The sequence below is a fragment of the Pteronotus mesoamericanus genome, unplaced genomic scaffold (genome assembly GCF_021234165.1).
Source record: "Pteronotus mesoamericanus isolate MK-2021 breed Mesoamerican mustached bat unplaced genomic scaffold, CSHL_Meso_final contig_164, whole genome shotgun sequence".
NCBI lineage: Eukaryota > Metazoa > Chordata > Mammalia > Chiroptera > Mormoopidae > Pteronotus > Pteronotus mesoamericanus.
The window spans coordinates 27,269,649-27,290,721 of record NW_026555065.1 but is presented as its reverse complement, the minus strand read 5'-3'; the positions used below and the strand labels follow the sequence as shown (position 1 = coordinate 27,290,721).

General features: G+C 37.2%; 1 protein-coding gene across 4 annotated transcripts in view; it reads left to right on the top strand.

Annotated features, from left to right (window-relative positions):
- Window positions 1-21,073, top strand: part of CDIN1 (CDAN1 interacting nuclease 1) — a 211,209-nt gene that overhangs the window by 86,194 nt on the left and 103,942 nt on the right. For all 4 annotated transcript variants that reach the window (XM_054565611.1, XM_054565612.1, XM_054565614.1 and 1 more), the window contains 3 exons: window positions 6,385-6,464; window positions 6,808-6,857; window positions 11,465-11,532. In XM_054565611.1, coding sequence (XP_054421586.1) covers window positions 6,385-6,464; window positions 6,808-6,857; window positions 11,465-11,532 — 198 coding nt within the window. The remainder of the gene's footprint in view (window positions 1-6,384; window positions 6,465-6,807; window positions 6,858-11,464; window positions 11,533-21,073) is intronic.

Here is a 21,073-nt window from a genome sequence, read left to right as displayed (position 1 = left end):
TCTGAAAGTGGAGTTTAAGAAGCAATGCTGAAAAATGAAATCGGCAAATGGTGATAAATCTAAGCATTGAATGTTTTTAAAAATGTAAAGAAACTGGTCAAGGTTCTTCAGAGAAACAACCATGGCGGGGGATGGGGGTGTGTGTATGTGTGTAGTGAAGGGCAAGGGAGAAATTGATATAAGAAAGTGGCTCTCATGATTATAGAGGCAGATAATTCCCAAGGTTTACACTTGACAAGCTAGAGACCCAGGGAAGCCAATGGTGTAGAGCCAGCCCAAGGGCCTTCTTGAGATCCAAGAGGAACCAATATATTAGTTTGAGTTTAAAAGCAAGGATATACCAATGTCCCAGCTTGAAGGCCATCAGGCAGAAAGAATTCTTTCCTACTGAATCTTTTTGTTCTAGTCAGGCCTTCAATTGACTAGGTAAGGCAATCTGCTTTACTCAGTCTACTGATACACCTGTTAATTTCATCCAGAAGTAATCTTAAAGACACACCCAGAGTAATGTTTGACCAAATGTCGAGGCCTTCTGTGGCCCAGTTAAGTTGACGTAAAATTAACAATCACACTATTAACTGGGAAACTGTGTCTGTGGACAAGTTGGTTGGACAAAAAGAATAGACACAATAACATGTATAGGAAAGGGTAAAGTGAGATGGGAAGAGAATGGTTAGCAAAACATAGAGAATAAGAAGGTAGAAATAATGTCTGAATGTGTCAGTTACAAGTGAATTAACTTCATGTTTTAAGAAGCATAGTTTTTTCTAAGTTGATTTTAGAAAGTCTAGCTAAATGCTATTTATAAGAGCCTAACTTGTAATGATACAATAAAGTTCAAAGTAAAGAAATATATACACTGCATATATCAGGCAGATACTATCCAAAAGAAAAGTGGTACAATAGTATTACCTATAGATAACATTCAACTTAAGGCCAAAAGGAAAAAAAATAGAAAAGGTCATGACTTTCTGCCAGAAGGCATAATCGCCAAGAAGTATATGTAAAACAATGAATTAAGGCACCCAGTAATAAATCCCCCTAACATAGAAAGGAAACATTGGCAAAATTATAAGGAAAAACTTGCACACAATAGTAATAGATGATTATTTCATATCTAATTTGGAAAAAATTAATAAGAATATAGGTTTGAATAATACAATTAAAATTCTTGACCTACTCTACATACCTCAACCCTATACCTCAAAAATAGGAGCTTTAGTATTTTTAAGACATAAAACATTTGTGAAAATTGATTGCATATAAAAACACGAAGTCAAATTCCTCCAATTAATATAAATATTAATATTTGAACATGATGTAATCAAATTAGAAATATAAAATGTTGAAATGAGTTTTTAAATAATTTATGGATAAATGATGATATTATGAAACCTATAAAATTTATAAATGACAACAAAACCTGTGGCATGTAGCTAAAGCAGAATCTGGAGGAAAAATTATAGCCTTAAAAAATATATGTTAAAAATAAAAAGATCGGGGGCAAGGGAAAGTGGTGGGGGGTAGGCAGAGATAAATGTATGTGAAAAAAAATTCATTAATTTAAAAAAAAAAAAAAAAGTCTCCAAAACAGCCCGGGGTTAATGAGAGGACATTAGGTTTTGCAGCACAGTGCCAGGATGCGCCTCCACAGGGCACAGGGTCGCACTGCCTGGGTAACCAAGGAGGGGTGTTGTAAACGCCCCTCTCCTGGTGCTGTTGCCCTGCTGCTGCCTTCATATGCCCTGCCCTTCCCACGGAGGCCTCCTGCTGCTCCCTGAGAGGCCCTGTAGAGTTTCCCAGTTCCTCTGCTTAGGCCTTTGGATGAGTTGTTCTCTGTTGGTGGGCCTCAAGTGATGGCAACCCGCTGCAGGTAGGAACTAGGGCAAGGGAGGTGTGGAGTTAAGGGTCAGGGGAGTCTCCTAAAGCAGCCAAGATGGCGGCAGGGGGAGGTTTTTACATTGAGCACCACAAGGCTAGCAGGATAAATGGATAGAGAAAAAAAAACCCTCCCCACCTTCCGGCGGGAAACTGGGGGTGTGATGGGAGGCGAGGGAGGCAAGCACATGCACCATAGAAATCAAACGGTGACAGGGGAGGTGCTGGATTAAAGGGAACTGTCAGTCTAGCCTGGGGTAAGAAGGAATTGATTGGGAGGTGGACCCACCTCAAGTGTGAGAAACTTTGGAGAGTGGATTGGTCATTTTGAGAAAGCCCCTGGCCTGCCCCAAACCCAAGCTAATATAACCCCAAGGGAAACAAAGAAATTTTCTTGCTTGTGGCTCACTGCTTGGGACCTGTAAAAATAAATAAATAAATAAATAAATAAATAAATAAATAAATAAATAATCGAAATTTCATTTAATAAAAATAGTAAGTTAGCCAAAGAATAATGTAGCAAATTCAATGTAGGAGCAGGAGATAATGATCACAAAAATAAATGTAATTAATTTACAGAGAATCAACCAAAACAACATTTACTTTCTTGAAGATCACAATAACCCAACCTCTAGCAGGACTGATAGATTTACAAAGTTTACACAAATTAATATTAGGGTATTTAAAGTTCATTTAATTACAGATCCAGAAATTAAATCAGAGTTGGTGGGTAGGTGAATGTTTATTATACTAGGCTTCTGACTTCTTTTTATCAGAAATACTCCACACTGAAAATATCATAATCTTTACTTAGGCATTATACTTTAGTCCAGGCATTGCCTGTTGTCTGTGCTCTGTAGCTTTAACAGGTACCAGCTCTTTCCTATTCTTATGCGTCTAGCTCCAAGTGATTCAGGCATTCCTGCTCTGTACGTGCTTGCTAGAAAGTTGAACTGCTGGCAGTTGAAGCAGTGGCATGTAAACTATGAAATCAATAGAATGAATGTCTCTGGCAGGTGTTAGAGAGAACAAGGCTCCGGTCCACAAATGGTCAAAAAATACAGATGCGATTGGACAGAGGTAGCAGCTGGCGTAGGGACAGCTTCCATGAAGGACATAGGCTTTCTTGAGGCCTGTCATCTCCAGCCCTCCCAAGATTGTCCAGTTGCCTCTCCTTATCTGGCTGATGCTGTTATTTTTCCCTTTGGCATTTCTGAAGCTTCAGAATATGTGTATAACAGTAAGTTTGCACTCTGGCTTCATCTGAGATTCAGGCATACTTTTTGCATGAATGTGGACTCAATATATAGTTTTTACTATTCAATTTAAAATGACTTCCTCTTGCAAGCTTCCTTTGATTTGTATAGTGTGCTATTCAATACATTCAAACTACTTTTTTAAAGTTTATTGTCTATGTTCTTAATTCTGATAAGCACACTATTCTAAAGTTTATATTGTGAGGAAAATTATGATGTCATCAGTTTCTTTTTTCTTTAATATTTCCCTTTCTTCCCTCATAAAATAAATGACCTAATTTTCGTATGTCCTAGAATATTGTTCCTCTTCTTTTTCAAAAAAGAGTCTTTGTTTTATGACTTTAGCAATGAGTTTGCCTAGAGTTGGTTATGAGGTCTGTAATTTTCCGTAGGATAACACTTTTGATTATGCTGTCTGGCCATTTAGAGATTAATAGTTTTATCCTCCCAAGGGTATGAGAGTTAGCAGTGTAACATCTTAGCAACAACCAGGTTACAGGTACATGTGGAGAAGGTGCTCCTGTTTCCTTGGAACATTGGGGGCATTATAGGTAACCTAAAAGACTGTGCCTGCCATTACTGTCGGATGACAGAGTGGCTAACCAGAGAGAGTAAGTACCCTCAGAGAAGGTGATGAAATGCATGAGCAACTTCCTCAGTCCCCTTGACTGGCCAGCCTTAGAATTAAGTTAGGAAAGCTGAGTGAGTTTACCAGGTACATTGCTATCTATTGAACACAATTGTTGTAATAATCTGTTCTTTTACATTGAGATGCTTTTGCTGTTTCATATTCTCAGTGTTTGTACTATTCATCCATGGTAATTTCCCTCAAATAATTGAGTCCAACTTAAGTGTATAGGAAGTAAATGCCTAAGCCTGATTTGGTCCTCAATATTACTTCAGCTTTAACGAAATAAATAACAAAACAGCTGTTGAGGTATTTTTCTCTATAGAATCACACAAGAAACCTTTAATGTAGTAAGCTCAAATAATGTTATCACCTTCTACAGATGAAGACACTGAATTTGAAAGGTTCTATAAGTGGCCCAGGTTGCAGAGCTAGCTGTATAGATAGGGCTGAACAAGCTTCTTTAGGTCATGAGGTGTATTTAGGATTCCACATATGGCCTCTCCACTTGCAATGCAAACACAACGACAAATGGCTCTAAGTATGGAAGTGTTACTATAAGCATACAGTTATGTGACTAAAAATAGGAAATAATTGATATAATCAAACTTCATTTTTCCTTTCTGGACTCAGTCCTATGCTTAAGTGAAAAAGATGTAATTTCTTTTTTTTTTAATTTTTTTTTTATTGTTCAAATACATTTGTCTCCAAGTTTCTGCTGCCGCTTTCCCCTGCTCCCCTCCCTCACCTCCCTCCTTCAATCCTTTCCCACTTTGGCTTTGTCCATGGGTCCTTTATACATGTTCCTTGACATGACCCTTCCCTTCCCTCTCCCCGCCCCCCTTCCCTCTTGATTTTGTTGGTTTCTTTACCGTATGATCTCACCTATAAGTGGAACCTAACCAACAAACAAACAAGCAAGGAAAATATAACCGGCAACATTGAAAGAAAAAAAGAAGAAAAATGAGAAAGATGTAATTTCTTTGTATCTTTTCACAGTATTTACTAAGTTACCATACCTGTCAGTGTTTTTATGGTACTGACCTTGATAAAGAACATAACAATCTAAAAAATGGGAGGGGGTAAGCCAAAAATGATCTCAGAACATGAATGATGTAAATCTGTGGTCTGTGTTTATTCTATTAACTAGATAATCATCCAATATGCATTTTAGATTGTGCTAGTAAGGACCAGACCTCAAGCTATTTTGCTAAATGTTTGAGAGTTATTCCTTTGGAGGACTTGAAAGAATTGATTCCTAGGCAACACCTGACTTAGCTTCAATCTAGAGCACCGATTTTCAACCTTTGTCATTTCATGGCACACATAAACTAATTACTAAAATTCTGGGGCACACCAAAATAAATATGTTTTTTGCCGATCTGAAAAAAGATTATAATTTTTGATTCATTCACATTGGTCAGCTATCATTGTGTTGGTTCCTGTCACTTTTTTATTTAATCTAAGGGTAAAGAGGTCAGTGCCCCTGACTAAATAGTCAGGTACTGGATGTTTTAAAAAGTCTTGTGGCACACCAGTTGAAAGTTGCTGGTCTAGAAACTTTCATTCCTCCATTGCAGAGGAAGAGGGAGTTTTGTCCGCCTTGGTTTTCATGAGCCTGCAGCAAACAGCGAGGCCAGGATCTCCTGTCTCAGTTTTCAAAGAGTGTGACCTGATATAGCATCCCTTATTAGAAGCCTCTTCTTCTATAACAGTTCTCTAGGATAAAGTCAGTTTAATTTACATTGGGTTTAATGAGATATATTTTCGAACAAAAATTCATATATAAATATGTGTGTGTGTGTGCATGTGTGTGTGTGTGCGTGTGCATGTGTGTGTGTGTGTGTGCGCGCGTGCGCGCGTGCGTGTGTGTATACAGGGTCCAGCAGAAATAAGGCTTGCTTGAGTGTGGTTGATATGGTGTGTGAATGTCTCTCGCAAGACAGTAATTTGAACATTTCATCTAAAATGTCATATGGTGTGCTTGAGTGTGATATTGTTATATTACAGAATTACTTGTGATTTTGTAATAAAAGATTTTGTAATAAAAAAGAGGTATTATTTGTGCCAGATGCTATATATTTTCTTAAGTTTTCCTCAATTCTTTGGCATTTTATCTATTTCTCAACTGTGAAATGGACATTTTATAGCAGTTGATGAGAATTATTTTAGAAAGGTTTAGAATTCAGAAATGCTTTCTTGGCTGAAAGTTATTTTTATTGATGTCTGACCTGACTTCAATAAGCCCTCCATATACATATGGTTATAAAATAGTTACCTGCAAAAGGTAAATATTTTTTTTTCCGATTGTCTTTGTTGTGTTTTTCTTTTCCCCAAATGGGCTTTCCAAAGCTAATTTATCTGCAAATAGACATATGCTAGATCTGTACTTGTTAATTTACCTTGGAAAAATTAGGTCATCTTCAAACCTGGCAGCGTGACTCACAAACTTGGCAAAGTGGTCTAATTAAAAGCTTTTTGTAGATTTATTAAAAGGAAATGATTACTATCAGCAGTGTTTTCATTGTCATGATTTGTATGTATATAGGTATAAGTCACTTCTCATGTTGCATTAAAAGTATGTTGACTGTTTGCTAACAGTTCATCTCTTTTCTTCCACAGCCTCCAAGTCTGTTATAAATAGTATGCTACGGGACCCTTCTCAGATTCCAGATGGAGTTCTAGCAAATCAGGTCTATCAGGTATTAATCACAGCTGTCTATTTTCAGTGGCAATGCTGTTATCTGCCTAGCAGAGTAAAGGATTTTAAACCTCATTTAATTACTGTCATCATAAACTATCACTGAGGTCAGGGTGCGCCATAAATGGCAATGCGATATTTGCGAGAAGAGCATTTCACTTTTTAATAGCTTGCTTTTATAGTGAATAAAAAGCATGCAATTTTTGTTTTCTGTGATTAAATCTAAACAGCCTTTTGAGAGCTTATAAAAAAAAAATGTAAGGAAAAAATTTTAGGATACTGTTTAACTGTAGTAGTTTCTGTAGTCACCCCAACCCCAAACCCCTTCCCTTATTTGTCTGCAGTGCATTGTGAATGACTGCTGTTATGGACCACTGGTGGACTGCATCAAACAGTATCCTTTCCCATAAAATTTTAGGTGCACAATTGACGAGCTTAGAAGCAGTGGAGGAGATGTGTCTAGCTTTAACGTGACATAAAGTTCTGCTTCACAAAACACATTTCATACTCTTCTAGTTTACATTCAATCAACTGGAGGGTCACTGTAGACCATTCTCTCCTACAGCTGAAGAAAAACCACATAGGCCACAGGAAGATGTCAGTTCAGCAGCTGCACATTCACATGCTTATTTCAAACTGCCTGGTTTTCAATGAGTTTAAAGGTACAGAGTCATTAGGCAGGTAACTTACTGTCTTGGAATGTATCTAACCATTCCAATGAACATTTTTAAAAATAGAACAAATTTCTATTTAAAATGAGCAGAATTCAGTTGAGTTTGCTAGAATAAATTTTTCCTGAAGTTGAAGGATGATGTGATTAAAATGTCGCCAGAGACCATAACATTTTAAAGGGCAGTAGACTCTTATTGCCTAAATGCTGATTACAATCTGAGTTGTCATTTAGATCCCTAATAAACATTTTTAGAGAAACCAAGCTAATTTTTCCCTCTGAACTAGATTTTATTTTTATTATTGATTTGAGAGAGAGAGAGAAGAAAAGAAAGAGAAAGAGAAAACCATCGATTTGTTGTTCCACTTATTTATGCATTCTTTGGTTGCTTCTTGTATGCATCGTGACTGGAGATCAAACCTGCAACCTTGGCACAGTGGGGTCATGCTTCAGCCAACAGAACTACCTGGCCACGGCCCTTAAGGACTGAATTTAAGGCTATGAAAAGATGTCCACTCATTCATTAAAGACTTTGAGATTACTAAAGAGTGAATGCTTACTTCTTAATACAGGATTTGAGTGGATCGTTATGGCTTCATGACACAGGTCATTGTTCATCAATATATTTAGTAGTGTTGTGGCAACACTAAGAATTTTGATATAATCCTTAGCTAAAAATGCTATTGAAAGAGTGAGTCTTTTTTCAGTTATATCTGAGTCCATGAGTCTCACATTTCTTGTAATGGAACGTGCCCTTCCTGGTACAGGTCTCGTTGGTCTGGGTGGCACTGGAACCAGTTGTGACTTGGCGACCAGTTAGGAGGCTTTTATGGAAGCCCTTGCTAGTCAGGTGTGCGTGCACATGTGCATTCATACTTATATTTCATTTGTTTCATAAAGGCTTAGAGTCAGTAAACTTTTTGTTAAAAAAATCACTCATTTTTTTTCATAAAGGATAACCTTTAAAAATAATCTTTTAACAGAGCCCCCTTGTAAGAATAGTCATTATCTATGTTGTAGTCCTTGATATATTAATTCTCCAAGTCTGTTCTCCCCAATCTAACTCAATAAAATCACAACATTGTTATAAGCTTACCTTTTTATTAGACCAAAGTAAAACTTCTATCTTCTATCTTCATTGTAAAATTAATGGTAGTGTTAGAAGTTGCAGGAATGCCAGCCTGAAGTTGCTACAGCCATAAAGTTTACCACATTCGTGTAACAACTAACACCATTTCAGAGTATGTGGGGCGGAATTACATGTTAATTTTCAAGCACATAAAATAGTTAAAAATCAATTTAAAGTTAAGGTTTTAAAAGCATAATGTCTTTTGAAGGATTGCATATTGATTTTAAATATAACTATCTAATTATATATGCATGGACTAAAGTATGAAGTCAACTGCTTTGTAAATGCCAGGAGGCTATTTTTCAGTAATAGTTGAGATGCTTACGGGAAACTAGATTGCTGTATTGCTGGCGAAGAAAATGGCTTGTGAGGTTATTTACAAGTTTTGCCCCATGGTCACTGCCATACATCAATAATAGGTATTATTATAGACAAAGTCTAAGTGTTTCTGCTTATGGAGCATTATAAATTCTGTTTGGAGTATTTTCCTTACATTTTTGCCATCATTCACTTTCCTTTTCTGCTGTGTTATCGCCAGTAGAATTTAATGTAGTACATGATTTCAATTGATAAAGATAATGATGTATGTCTATAAGTTGCATTCACTGACTAGATTATAATTTTGCAATTCCATTATTGTGCCTATTGCCAGTAAAATTACTGTTTTTACAAGCTTTATTTTCTAGACCTTTTATTTTAAATATGGTTTGTATCAAGTAAAGCAAAATCAAGAAGTGTATTTTTCCAAATTTTTAGATTGGTGATTGCTTTTACCATGCAAAGTAAAATAGGCTGGGAAGTTTATAGAGGACTGATTTTATCTTTGCATTGAGGTAGCAGCGGTTTTATATAATGTAAATACACTTGCATAGATGTCTCTTAGACTGATCAATAGGAATTATTTTATTTTACACTGAATCAAAATTACTAGATTTCCATGTGAGTTAAAATGCTACTTTTATGCTGTTTTGATGATTTGCTACTGTTTACAGCACTTACCCTCAGTAAAGTACATCATTTTATAAGAAAGAAAGCACACATTTAGTAAATCAAATAGGTACAAAACTTTTTTACTCCATTATGAAAATGGTACACATAGACATTTGTGTAAGTAGAATAAAGTAAATTGGTCAATTACTAATAAGACACCAAAAAAGCACAGTAGCAAAGAAACTATAAATAGTCATTGTGCTTCCCTTTTCTTTCTGTGTCTTCTATTTTTTTCCCTTCATAGCCAGGCTACCCACACCTTTCCTGCCACAGGTCATATTCACTGACACAAAAGGTGTGAGAAAGCAGCCACCTCAACTTTCCAAAGTGTGACTTCAGGACTCAGCTATTAGACAAAGACCTAAGGAGAGAAGCAAGGCAAGATAATAATGCAGGAAGCTTAAAATGCTGTGGGTTTCATTTCTGTACCATCAGTAACCTCAGTTTCATGATTCAACATTTTAGATGTAAATAATTTACAACAATAAAAGTGAGAGCACATTTATGTGGAATAGAAGTAAATAATTTAGTTCTAAAATATGCTATGCCCCTCGTAATGAGAAATCATTGAGAGGTAGTCACCAAATGTCTTCAGTGGACTCTGCAAATGTGTGAGATTTTGTTATTTAAAAATGTGTTTGCTTTATTTTATTTCCATTAAAAAATTAAATAAACATAGCCATGTGCATCAGAGTGGCGGGGAACAGCAGGAGGAAAACCGCAGCGATGATGACGTAGGGTTCATTTTGACGGTTGACAGGAGCGGCCACAGCTCTGGGATTCTCAGCTATATTCACCTGCATGTGTCCCTTAAAGATAGGCTAACTTGCTAGAATTTTTTTTTTTTACAAACAACATATCAGCCGTATGTGGCTGAAATTGAACTTTTGCAGGGCATGGTCAGAATTAAAGAGTCTCTGGTAAGCCAAGGAACGATTTGACCAGGTTGCCATTATCAGTGAAGTGGAGAATTAGATCATTGTGACCAAATGCTTTGGACAGAAGTAAAGTACCAGAATAGGATAATGCTCCTTTTCAGGATTCTCTGTACAATCACATTCTTTTCGAAAAATACACCAGATTTTCAGGTCTTATTCTTTATTTCCTTGTTTACTGTCCATGGGACCTTCAGCAACTTCCTCAGCCTTCCTGAACCTTGCTTTCCTTAACTGTAAAAATGGGACTACCTACCTATGTGGTTGCTGTGAAGATTAAATAAGACCATAGTCCCCCAAAGTGTTTATAGCATAGAAGGTTAGCACATGGCATTTAAATAATATTAGCTAGTATCAATTATTTTTACATAATTAATTTTAATACTTTTCAAGAAGTGGTATGAAGGTCATAAATACAGGATTTGCACAGGTGTTATCTGATCCTCTGCCTTGCCACACTTCAACCATATGACCTCGTGCAGATTTCTTTCTAAGCCTCAGTTTCCTCACCTGAAAAATAAGGATGATGATAAGTGTAAGGATGAAATAACATATATAAAGTACCTACCAGGGTGTCTGCCTCATAGTAAGCACTCAAAAAATGTGTGTATGCCTGTGTGTATCTATTTGTATGCATATTCTAAGATGGTGCACATGAGAAGAAGACTTGAAACAGCCCCCATACACATACCCTAACCTACAGTCCTTTCTAAGATGTCTCTCTCTCCCATTATATGTAATTCTCAACAAGTCAGTTATTTGGCTTCCTAAGTCACAGAAGACTGCAACAGTAGGTTAGAAGTGATGCAGGAACTGCTAAAGGCTGGCCCTGTGCAAGTGTGAGTTCACAGAAGACTTAGGGACTGCGATAAGCCTGGAAACCCTTTTAGGGCAAAGGCTTTTTGGTATTTTTTTGCTGCACTTAGTAGGCGCTTAATAAATGTGTGCTAAGTTGAATTGAGAGATTTTTAATGTAGAATAAAGAATGTTTAAAATGACTGTCCCTCTCTTCCAAAGAAGATAAACTACATAGACATCCATTTACAAATCTTTGTTTGCCAAAAGGCATGTAAACATTATAGAAAAATTGTGTTGAATCATTTAAATTGAAAGGAGCTGTATAGAAATCTGAGATATAGGCTAAAGGTGGAAGTGTTTGCTATAATTACATCTTATTTTCCTTTTCATTTCAAAGTATAGACCTGGTATCAGTGTTTTCCTGATAGCATCTTTTCATAATTCTATGTGTGTTACCCTCCTTAACTAACACTTCCCAGTGCCATTGGGTATGAGCATGAAGTCCTGCTGAGAGACTTGCTTCTAGAGAAAAACCTGTCCTTCCTAGGTAAGTATTGCTTACATCCTCTCTAGCTTGTAATATCTCCGTGAGTGCTTAAATATATATTTTTTAAAATCTTCCCCCTTGCAATTATGTACTAAAGGAAGAGTGAATGACGATTGATACTGTACATGTTACCTTTTATTGATTTAGAACTGAGCAGGAACTCAGATACCTAATCCACTATATGTACAGCACATGCACAGGCTTGCAATTAATATTTTATAGAATAAGTGGCTGAAAAAATGCTTTAATATCTGTTACAGTATTACTTTTGGTGTCATGAGATATTAACCATGATCTAGGCTTTATGAGAGAAAGAAGCAAAAGCATTTATTGTCTATAAAATGCTTTATATATTAAAAAGAATAGTTAGAAAAATTCATGGTAGGTATGTTTGTCTTATGTATAGAATCAGATAGTACTTTTCTTGAAAGCCAGATATTAAGCTTTCATTACTTTTGTGTCAAACATTAATTGTCATCATAGATTTAGTATGATTTTTAAAAATCTCACATGTATGCATGTGTTTGTGTGCCAGTATGGAATCTTATTACAGACTTACTTCTTTCACTATCTCTGATGCATTAGAAATTAAGCCTCAAAGGGCACACATGTGATAACTGATCACAGAAGCCACAAGCACTCTAGGATGAATTAATTCTTTTTTTCCATTTTAGATATGATAATTTGTAAAGGTTCTATACAAATCATATTATTGTACACATCTGCTCTATGTAGATATTTAAATCTGCCTAGTGTGGTTTTTTTAGGTTAAAAAAATAAAAGAATATTCGGTTACATAATTTTTGTTTGAAAATGAACAGAGAATTGGCCGAGGAAAGTCAAATGAATGGTTTTACCTCAAGTCAGAGAGGGATGTTGAATAGAGTCCTGCAAGAAATCTGTTTTAAGCCTTAGTATTCAATATTTTTATTAACAAACTAGAGAATCTAGTTGAATGTGTTAGAAAATTGTTAATAACTTGGAGGTGGGAGGTATAAATATTTTCTAGCTAGGATTCAAGGAAATTGATAAATTAGCAAAGTGGCCTCAAATTATTGAATTAAATTTCATTATGTAAAAGAAGCAAGTTTTTTTCATATAGAAGGCCAATTGAAATGTTCAGCCTATGGAAAGAGGGTAAATTAGATAGAAATTGCCTTTTATAATTTAATAAAAAATAGAATGTATAATGGATTGGAACCAGTTACAACAGACTTATGATGTGCCATGAGATATGTTTTAGAACTACGGGGATCTCAGAGTGTTATGAAATAGCTGATCAAGTTGATCACTCAGGCGATGGCTAGTATAGCATAGCCAAACCTATTTTATTGTTTTAAACTACCAACTAAGCAGTCATATTTTCAGGAAAGCTTGGTGTTGCTCTCTTAGCACCATCCGTGTATGCGTAGTCAGGCCCTCAGCACCACTTCTGTGCTTAGCCTAGCTTTTCTCTGCTTTCTTCATGAGGACAGAAGACCAAGGGCTTAAACATGGTCTCAACTTAGTTCGGGGTTTTCTACACCCTAGATGCTGGGAACTGAGTGTATTAAACTGTCTTGACCATACTTGACAAAGGCAGTGCAGAAACATAGCCAGGAGGTCATTACCACTCACATACAGTCCCATTACCTGCCACTCATGGGTCCGATCTATTCCTCTGTGCGCTATAGGATCTACAGGTAATTATTTTGTTGAAGCATGCGCACAGATGGTACTTAACTGATCTTTAAAAAATAAATAAGTTATAGGATGTTTAGCTGACTCCATGTAACCTCAGTCCTGTTTTGAAGTAGTTCCTCATCAGTATGCAACAAAATTGATCATTTATTATATGCATTTTAAGCGTTTTAATGTAGTACTGAACTAATACATGTTTACTTAAGGTTAAAACATCAAAATTCAAAGATTTGCGTGAAATATTGTTATGAGGTTTTTCTTTTACCTTGGAAATACCCCTTCACAATGATTAATTAGATCTAAAGTACTCTGCCAGGTAAATTTAGATAGATCGTCATTTTAAATCCAGCTATGGTAAAATATTGATATACAAATAGACCACTAACGTGATCTTACGTTTTCTTTGTTTACATGTGCACACTTTGAATTTTGTTGCACAGACATTACAAACATGTTTGTTTTACTTTGATACTTTTATAAACAAAACTACAATCTCTCTTTTCTGCCTTCCTCTCTGGGTTTCTAATCTGTACTACTTTCATAAGACAAAGATTCTTACTTATACCTAACCCTTCTTAAGGAATCTGACATCTCTGAAATTTTTTACCCTTTTTGAAATTTTCCACCTATTGTGCTCTATGTGTCATTTTATAAAATAAATATTTTGTCTGACTTCTTTATCAATGGAAGAGAAAAATAAAAATAAATTACCTTGATCTGAACCCTAATAATTTCTTAAATTTCATTGATTCATAACCAGGTACTGAACAGCTGCTATGGCACAAGATCTAACAGGCACTACTGGAAGGAATAAAAGCAAAGTCCTTATCTTTGACGATTTGGGTGTACTCATATGGATTTACCCTATCTTCTAAATTTATTCATTTTGTACATCTACAAATAGGTATATTATACCAAGAGAAGCCAAGGCTGAATAAATGACTTTAGTTTCTCCAACTAAAAATATATATTTTATTCATATATTCATTCATTTATTCCAAAAATAAGATACAGAGTCAGGCACTATTTTAGTGTAAGATACGGAGTCAGGTACTCTTTTAGGCACAAGACATAAGTCACATTAAGTCCCTGCATTTGTGGAGTTATGGTCTAGTAAGGAGACAAGCTACAAACAAATGAATATAGATAACTTCTAGGAATTTCTTAGAGTTCTTATAATTCCCTTATTCATTATTTATGCATTCTCGCCAACTTTTATTTAGGGTGTTGTCTCTGTGGCAGGAACTGCACAAGTTAGCACGAAGATGATGATAAACATTCCGTGCCCTCTACATGCTCATGGCCATGCTCACTATGGCCACGTTCATCCCAGTAAGAATGCAGTTCCAGCTCTAGTGCATCTTAGGAGGTGCTCGCTTTATAATGAAAATAAATACATTCCAGGCTATTGTACTACTTCTATCAAACTTTTGAAAGGAAGGTACAGATTATACTAAAAATCAATAGCCACCCATTACACATGTAGAAAGTGCTACTGGCTTACAATCTACTTTTCCTGAAGCGATGACAGAATTTTACTTATGCACCTTCCTGCCACCACATGCTTCTAGGATGGCTAGTTGAGCTCATTAGCTTGACTGTGTTTCCACTAAGCTAACTAACCACTCTTTCTTTTGTTGGTTCAGCAAGAAGATATATATCTCTTAAGTTCTTGTTATGGGTAGGCACCATTAGGGATAAAAAAATAAAAGTTGAGTCAAACATGGAGCCTTCTGGAAAACTTCCAGATAACTTTAAGTGCATATCAGTTCTTTCCATGGATAATTAATTTAGAATTAAGATTTATTGATCAATATTTAAAATGTCACACGTGAAGAACCTGCCGCTCCTCTCCCAGGATTGAATGCACAGAAAACCCTGCTTAAACTGTAAATGACCAAGAAACATTGTGATCACCCTCATCCCCTCTGCTGAGGGGCTGTTCCAGTTTGGTATGGGTGAATTAGAAAATGGTATTTTATCTCCTGACAGAGCTGTTTCAATTTGTATCTCATAAGTGATTAAGGAAACCATGTTTTGTTATATCCTCTCCCTCTTACTCCCCCTCCCCTTTGGGGGGTGTTGGGGAAGAACCTTGGACAAAAGGCAAAGGAGGAAAGGTAAATAGTGACAATGAGAAGACAACGAGACTGTTGGCCCAGTTAGGGAAAATATGAAGGAGTGTCGACCAAAGACTGCAGATAAACCCTTCATCCTCCATGGGTTGGCGTGTCCCCAGGTCAGAGGGCTTTCATTAGAGACTGCCACAACCACTGTCTTGTTAAGTTTGGCTCAGTCAGGATGGCTCTGGACATAGAGCCATAACTCCGTACTCGTAGGCCTCAGAACTTGTCAAACCCAGTGCTCGTCGCACTTTGACAAGAAAAAATGCTTCATCCATCAGCATTTGCTTACCACTTGTCAGAACGAATTAACGAGTACTGAAGTACCACTGTATTTTATTCCTTGCAGTGAATGTTGCCCTGTGAGTAGAAGCTAACAATTATTTTGAGTGATACCTGTGCGGCATTTGCCCGCCCATATTTGGTCTTGCCTTATGACAAACCAGCAGATTTTATGTGGATGCTGTTCTAGCATTCGTGTATGACTGCGGGACTCCAAGAGGGTATACTCTGTAACCAAATAGGCTTAGTGAAGGATGTCCCTTACTGGAAGAAATTAGGGTCTTTGTTTCTGAGAGTTCATCTACTCCTGCTGCTTTATTCCCCTCTTGAAACAACAGTGCTCTGCTGGGGAAGTGATTATGAGGTGACAAACAGGGGGTTGTGACTTCAGGTGGAGAATAGGCAGCGGGAACAGATGAGATTGAGAATACTAAGGTTGTGTTTGCGTGCAGATGTTAGCAGTAGAAAATAAGAGACTAGAAATAAAACACGATTGGATAAGCGAAAGGGAACTGAGATGTTTGGGCATTTATTTCATAAGGCATTAACTATCTGAATTCCTATCTATCGGAAGATTAAAAATCAGATGCAGTTTTCAGAGTAACAGGAATGTGATACTGGGGTCAGGATGTGGGGAATTGAAGTCCTGTTCTTCCCTTCCTGAAGAAATTGTCATGATGAAGGATCATCTTTACTTATTCCCCTTATTAAATTTGCTTGTGTGTGCTTCTCCCTGGGACGAAGAGAAGAGACTCCCAGACATGCTGGAAGACAGCCTGCTCTCTGCAGCTTTGAAGGCAGGGTGCCCTGTCCTCTTATTATGGAGCCTTCCTGCTCTGGACCCACAGCTCTTCCCTCACCATTGCTCTGGTTAGAAAACTCAACGTCTGCTGATCATCTGCTTTCCTGGCTACTGATGGATATATTGACTGTTTTTGGTTGTGACAGAGATCTAACCAAACTAGATTAGACGCACGCGAAAAGGAGAACTTAGAGGTTCAGCCATAAACCTAGGGAATCCAAAAGAGAGAATTTTGCTTCTGGTGTGTCTGGAATCCAGAAGGCAAAGCAGTGTCATCAATGTCGCCTCTTTTATCCCTCTCGTGTTCTGATTTGTTCAGTGTTGGCTTCAATTCGCAGGCAATAAAGATAATCCCTGGCAGTTGCTAGTGTGTTTTACTCCTTAAAGTTTATAATGCTAGAGAAAAATTGGTGACCTTCTTTTGTCCCATTACAAGTCTCAGAAAGGGCTCTGATCAGCTAGTCTGGGTCACATCCACCCCTGTGGCCAGTGCTTGAGGGCCACTTATTGACTGTCCACCAAGATCACATTGTGAGTAGGGTGGCAATGCCAGAGAAGATGGGGTACAGGACAGAAAAATCAAATATCTCACTCATCCCACAGAACATGAGCTACAGGTTCAAGCTTCTCTCCCTATAACCAAGGGCACCGGGAGTCAAATCTGTTACAGCAAATCTGTTACTGCTGCTGTTGGATTGGCTCCTTGGTTCTGCGTGTGTGTGTAAGATCCTTTGTATGCCTCAGAACTGCCAGTGCTCCCCGCTCCATCGAAATTAGTTCTGGGACAGATGGAGCTGGCCCTGCAGAAGGGTCTAGCATCAGTGTCTACAACTAATAGAACTGCGGCAGACAAAGGCTCACATTCAGCCATTGCTCAGAATTTTGGAGTTTAAAGGGCTCTAGCGACCATCAGGTACCCCCGTTTCGTTTAGGGGAAACTGGCCCCAGGCTTTACATCACAGCTAGTGCCCTCCCCACAACTTGCCTTGTATTCTTTTTACTCTGCTGTGCTGATTTGTCCTTTCTTTTATGGGAGTAAACCAAAAGAATGGAGATGGATGTGGTGTAAAATATAGACAGGCTTTACTTTTGCTGTTGATATTCAGGTCCTCTGTCTTTGCAGCCACCAGTCGGCGGGGATCAGCCTGCCCAGCCTTACTTTGCATTGTCCCAGTTCCGTGACCTCCCATTTGTTTCCTATCTAGGGCACTTCAGTTTTCACTAGTATTGTCCCCTAAAGACATAAGCAAAGGACAAGGTCAGAGCAATCAGTTGTATTCCTTATTAGTGTCTTTGATAAGAGGCTTTGGGGGAAGAGGTTGAAACTAATGGCTGTAATGAAATTTTGGATTCTCTAAAGATTTCATTTATCGGTGCTATGGGTCTTCCCATTAAATGCATATCTGTTCTGTGTACCGTTGCACATGGTTTGCATATCATAGTAACATTTATTACTGAAACTTTTCAAACTTCTCAAATTGAATATAAAGGCTGTGAGACTTACTATTAAAGAATATAAAAAATATGAAATACAAAGGTTATACCACCAAGTATTGAATGAGACAGTGTTTTGGGAAAATATAACACAGAAAAAGAAATATTTCAGTAGAAAAGGTATACTATAGTTTTCATTTGTATTTTATATATTGCTTTCGCCCTTCCTCAATGTAGTAAAAATATTATAGGTGTTAAAAGGATCCTTTTTAATCATACAATATATTTTAACCTACTGTTCAGAAGTCTTTTGACAAATCCATAAATAAAATATCATGCCAAAATGTTACTTTTGTTTTCAGATGTTGTAAACTGGAATTTTACATAATTTCTCTAGGATTAACTGTATTTCTTACATTTAAAGTCTTTTAATAAAACAAACAAAAGAAAACCTCCAGCTTCTCCTTGGTGGCCCCCATGCCCTTCCATGAGTCTTAAGTGTATGCTAACTGGTTTCAGATGTGTTTTGTTCTCTGACTCAGAGTCAGCCTTTTATTTTTAAAAATGTAATTGTGTAATTAGCACTTAATTGCTTTGGATATTTTGGGTATTTAGAGGAGAGAGTAATTAAAAGGCCAGAGGAATTAAACTTTCACAGTGTTCTTTAAGTATGTATAATTTCTTTTTTAAAATGTCCTCTAAAGGCAGGGCTGGCAACCAAAAAAATAAATGAGGTCCTGGGTTGTTTTTAAAAATTTAACATCTGTTTTATCTGTGGATAAAACAGTTGTATTGTTTTGTTTTTTTTTAATTCAGTTGGAGAGAGGAGCATCTAGAAATCAAGGGACTGTGGAGTTTGCCACTTCAGGCAGGTGTCATCTAAACAATAATACCCAACGGATGGACGTCATCCCTCCTGTGCTTCAGGATCCTATAGGAAGAAAATAAGAATCTTCTCCTCACTTCATAAATATTACATATGAGGAAACTTAAATATTTGTCATAATTAAGAGTGGCATATGGTTGATTGGGACAAACTAGAACTTGGTGGTTTTGGATCGTTGCTGCGTCTTGAACTGTTTTAGAGGTCCCCGTCTCGGTGGGTCACTTAACTCCTGTCAGACACTTTTACCCTGTGTGTAAATTGGAGTGTTGGAACAATAATTTCCAAAACTTTACAAGCTCAGAAATACTGTTTCATGAGGCTCACATTAACTAAAAATCTTATGTTTGTGGATCTGGAGGCTAACAAGACTTCCTTTAAATGAGAGTATTCTTGTGTTAATTTTGATAATGAACGCTGGAACTGTGACATTAATAAGCTTAGTAGTTATGAGATATATTGGGTGTTTTTAATGTGCACCTTAAACCAGAAAGAGCTTTACTTCAAATTTGCTTTATTCACTGAATAAGAAAGGTATACAGGATTTGGATATTGATTTCATATTGATCCCCAACCACTTTGGGAAAGTATACTAAAAGTGCTTAAAACATTGCCATTACTTCCCCTCTTCCTTTCTAACACTGTTTTTACCTTTTCTTTTTTTTTAAATCTTGATCTCTTTTTTCTTGAAGAAAACTGGATGTTACTTAAAAATCCAGTTTTTCACTGGGGAAATTCAAAGAATCGTAAGTAACCACCTGACTGAAATATGTGCAAAGAGCTACTACAAGAACCTGGAGGGAATCTATGATTCTCAAGGAAAATATAAATTGCAGAACTAACTGTAGAAGAGATAAAAATCTAAATAAATCAGTAGCCATAGAAGCAATAGGAGAAGTAACCAAAGAGCTGCCCACCACAGAGTAGCACCAGGCCCAGATGGCTTTGGTGAGGAATTCTGCCCATGCTTTAAGGAACAGATACCTCCAGTGTTATTCAAATAAATACTACTGACAAAACTAAAAAAGTAAGGAAGCTTCCCATGAGTGTGAAGGAAAGGAGTGAAGTTTGTTTCTTTATGATCAAGATGAACCTCAGCAGACAGTTGGTACCAAAGATGAAAGATGTTGGCACGAATGACCAAATAAAGCCCGGAACTCTGGGCAGGATTTGTTGTCTCTGCCTGGCTGATTCATGGGCAGTTAAATCAGAAAGTTACGAAGTCAGTCTAGGTAGGGTTTGCAGAGGACATGAATATTCTTGAAAATGCACCTGTATTTCATTCAGTTATCCATTTGGAACATTAAACATGTGCAAAGCCTGTGTTGGTGGTGAGACTGGGGCAGTGGATACAGTTTAAAAGCCTATTGTGTGGGAGACAGGGAGTGAACGGACAGTGAGGCCAAAGAGTGTGGGCTGGCAACTGAGCTGGAACCCTGACCCACCAAGTGGTCAACCACATTTTAAATCCATACCCGCTGGTTTGGAGAATGATCCTAATGGTGAGGAGTCTTTCAAGGTCTGGGGTCAGGAAATCAGGCCAAATGGTTGGTGCTGACCTTAAAAATCTCCTGATGAGATTGGTGACAGAAATTTCTCATGGGGCCTAGGCAGGGGAGCAAGGCCCTCCATTCATAAATGCCGCTCCTTATCCTTGCATTGTCATTCCCTCTGACCTTTGCCAAGTTGTTCCCTCCTCCTTTCTTAGGAAACCTAGGATAAAAGAAACAATGTGAAGGCTGAAACAGGGTGCATAAGGCAGTGGGAATTTAGTAAATAAAGAAGATAGTCAATAAATAACACAGTATTTCCAATATTCGGAATAACCCCTATCAGTCTGTCTGCCTTTTAGAAGCCATCCTTTGGGTAAAAGTACTATTGGATCAACTTTATACTGAGAGGGAGGAAGGTGGGGTCAGAGTAGGGAAGAAAGTTTGGGATTTTTATTTTCACATTAAGTCATGAAATTCAAATTGTAGGTATTGTGCTGGTAACTTTGGTGCAGTGAACAGGAGTGCAGCATCTGCCTTTTAAAGGTATATTAGTGTGTGCATTTGGACTGCTTGGTGACCTTTGAAATTTTGTTTTGAGCTGCTGTCAGAAACGTAATCATTTTTCTTTCTGAAATAGGTTTTAACATCTGCAAAGGTTGATCAAGCTAGGATAGTTTTAATAAAATATTAATCTCTTTTTTTAATGTCAACCCAGCTTTTAAAACTGTTCATCGGCTACCTGAAACGTCAGCTCGAGGCACTTGAGTTGATTATAATAAATGCCTTTTCCATTAAACGTTCTTGTGGTCAGAGTGCATTTAGAGGATAGAAATTCTTCCAGTCT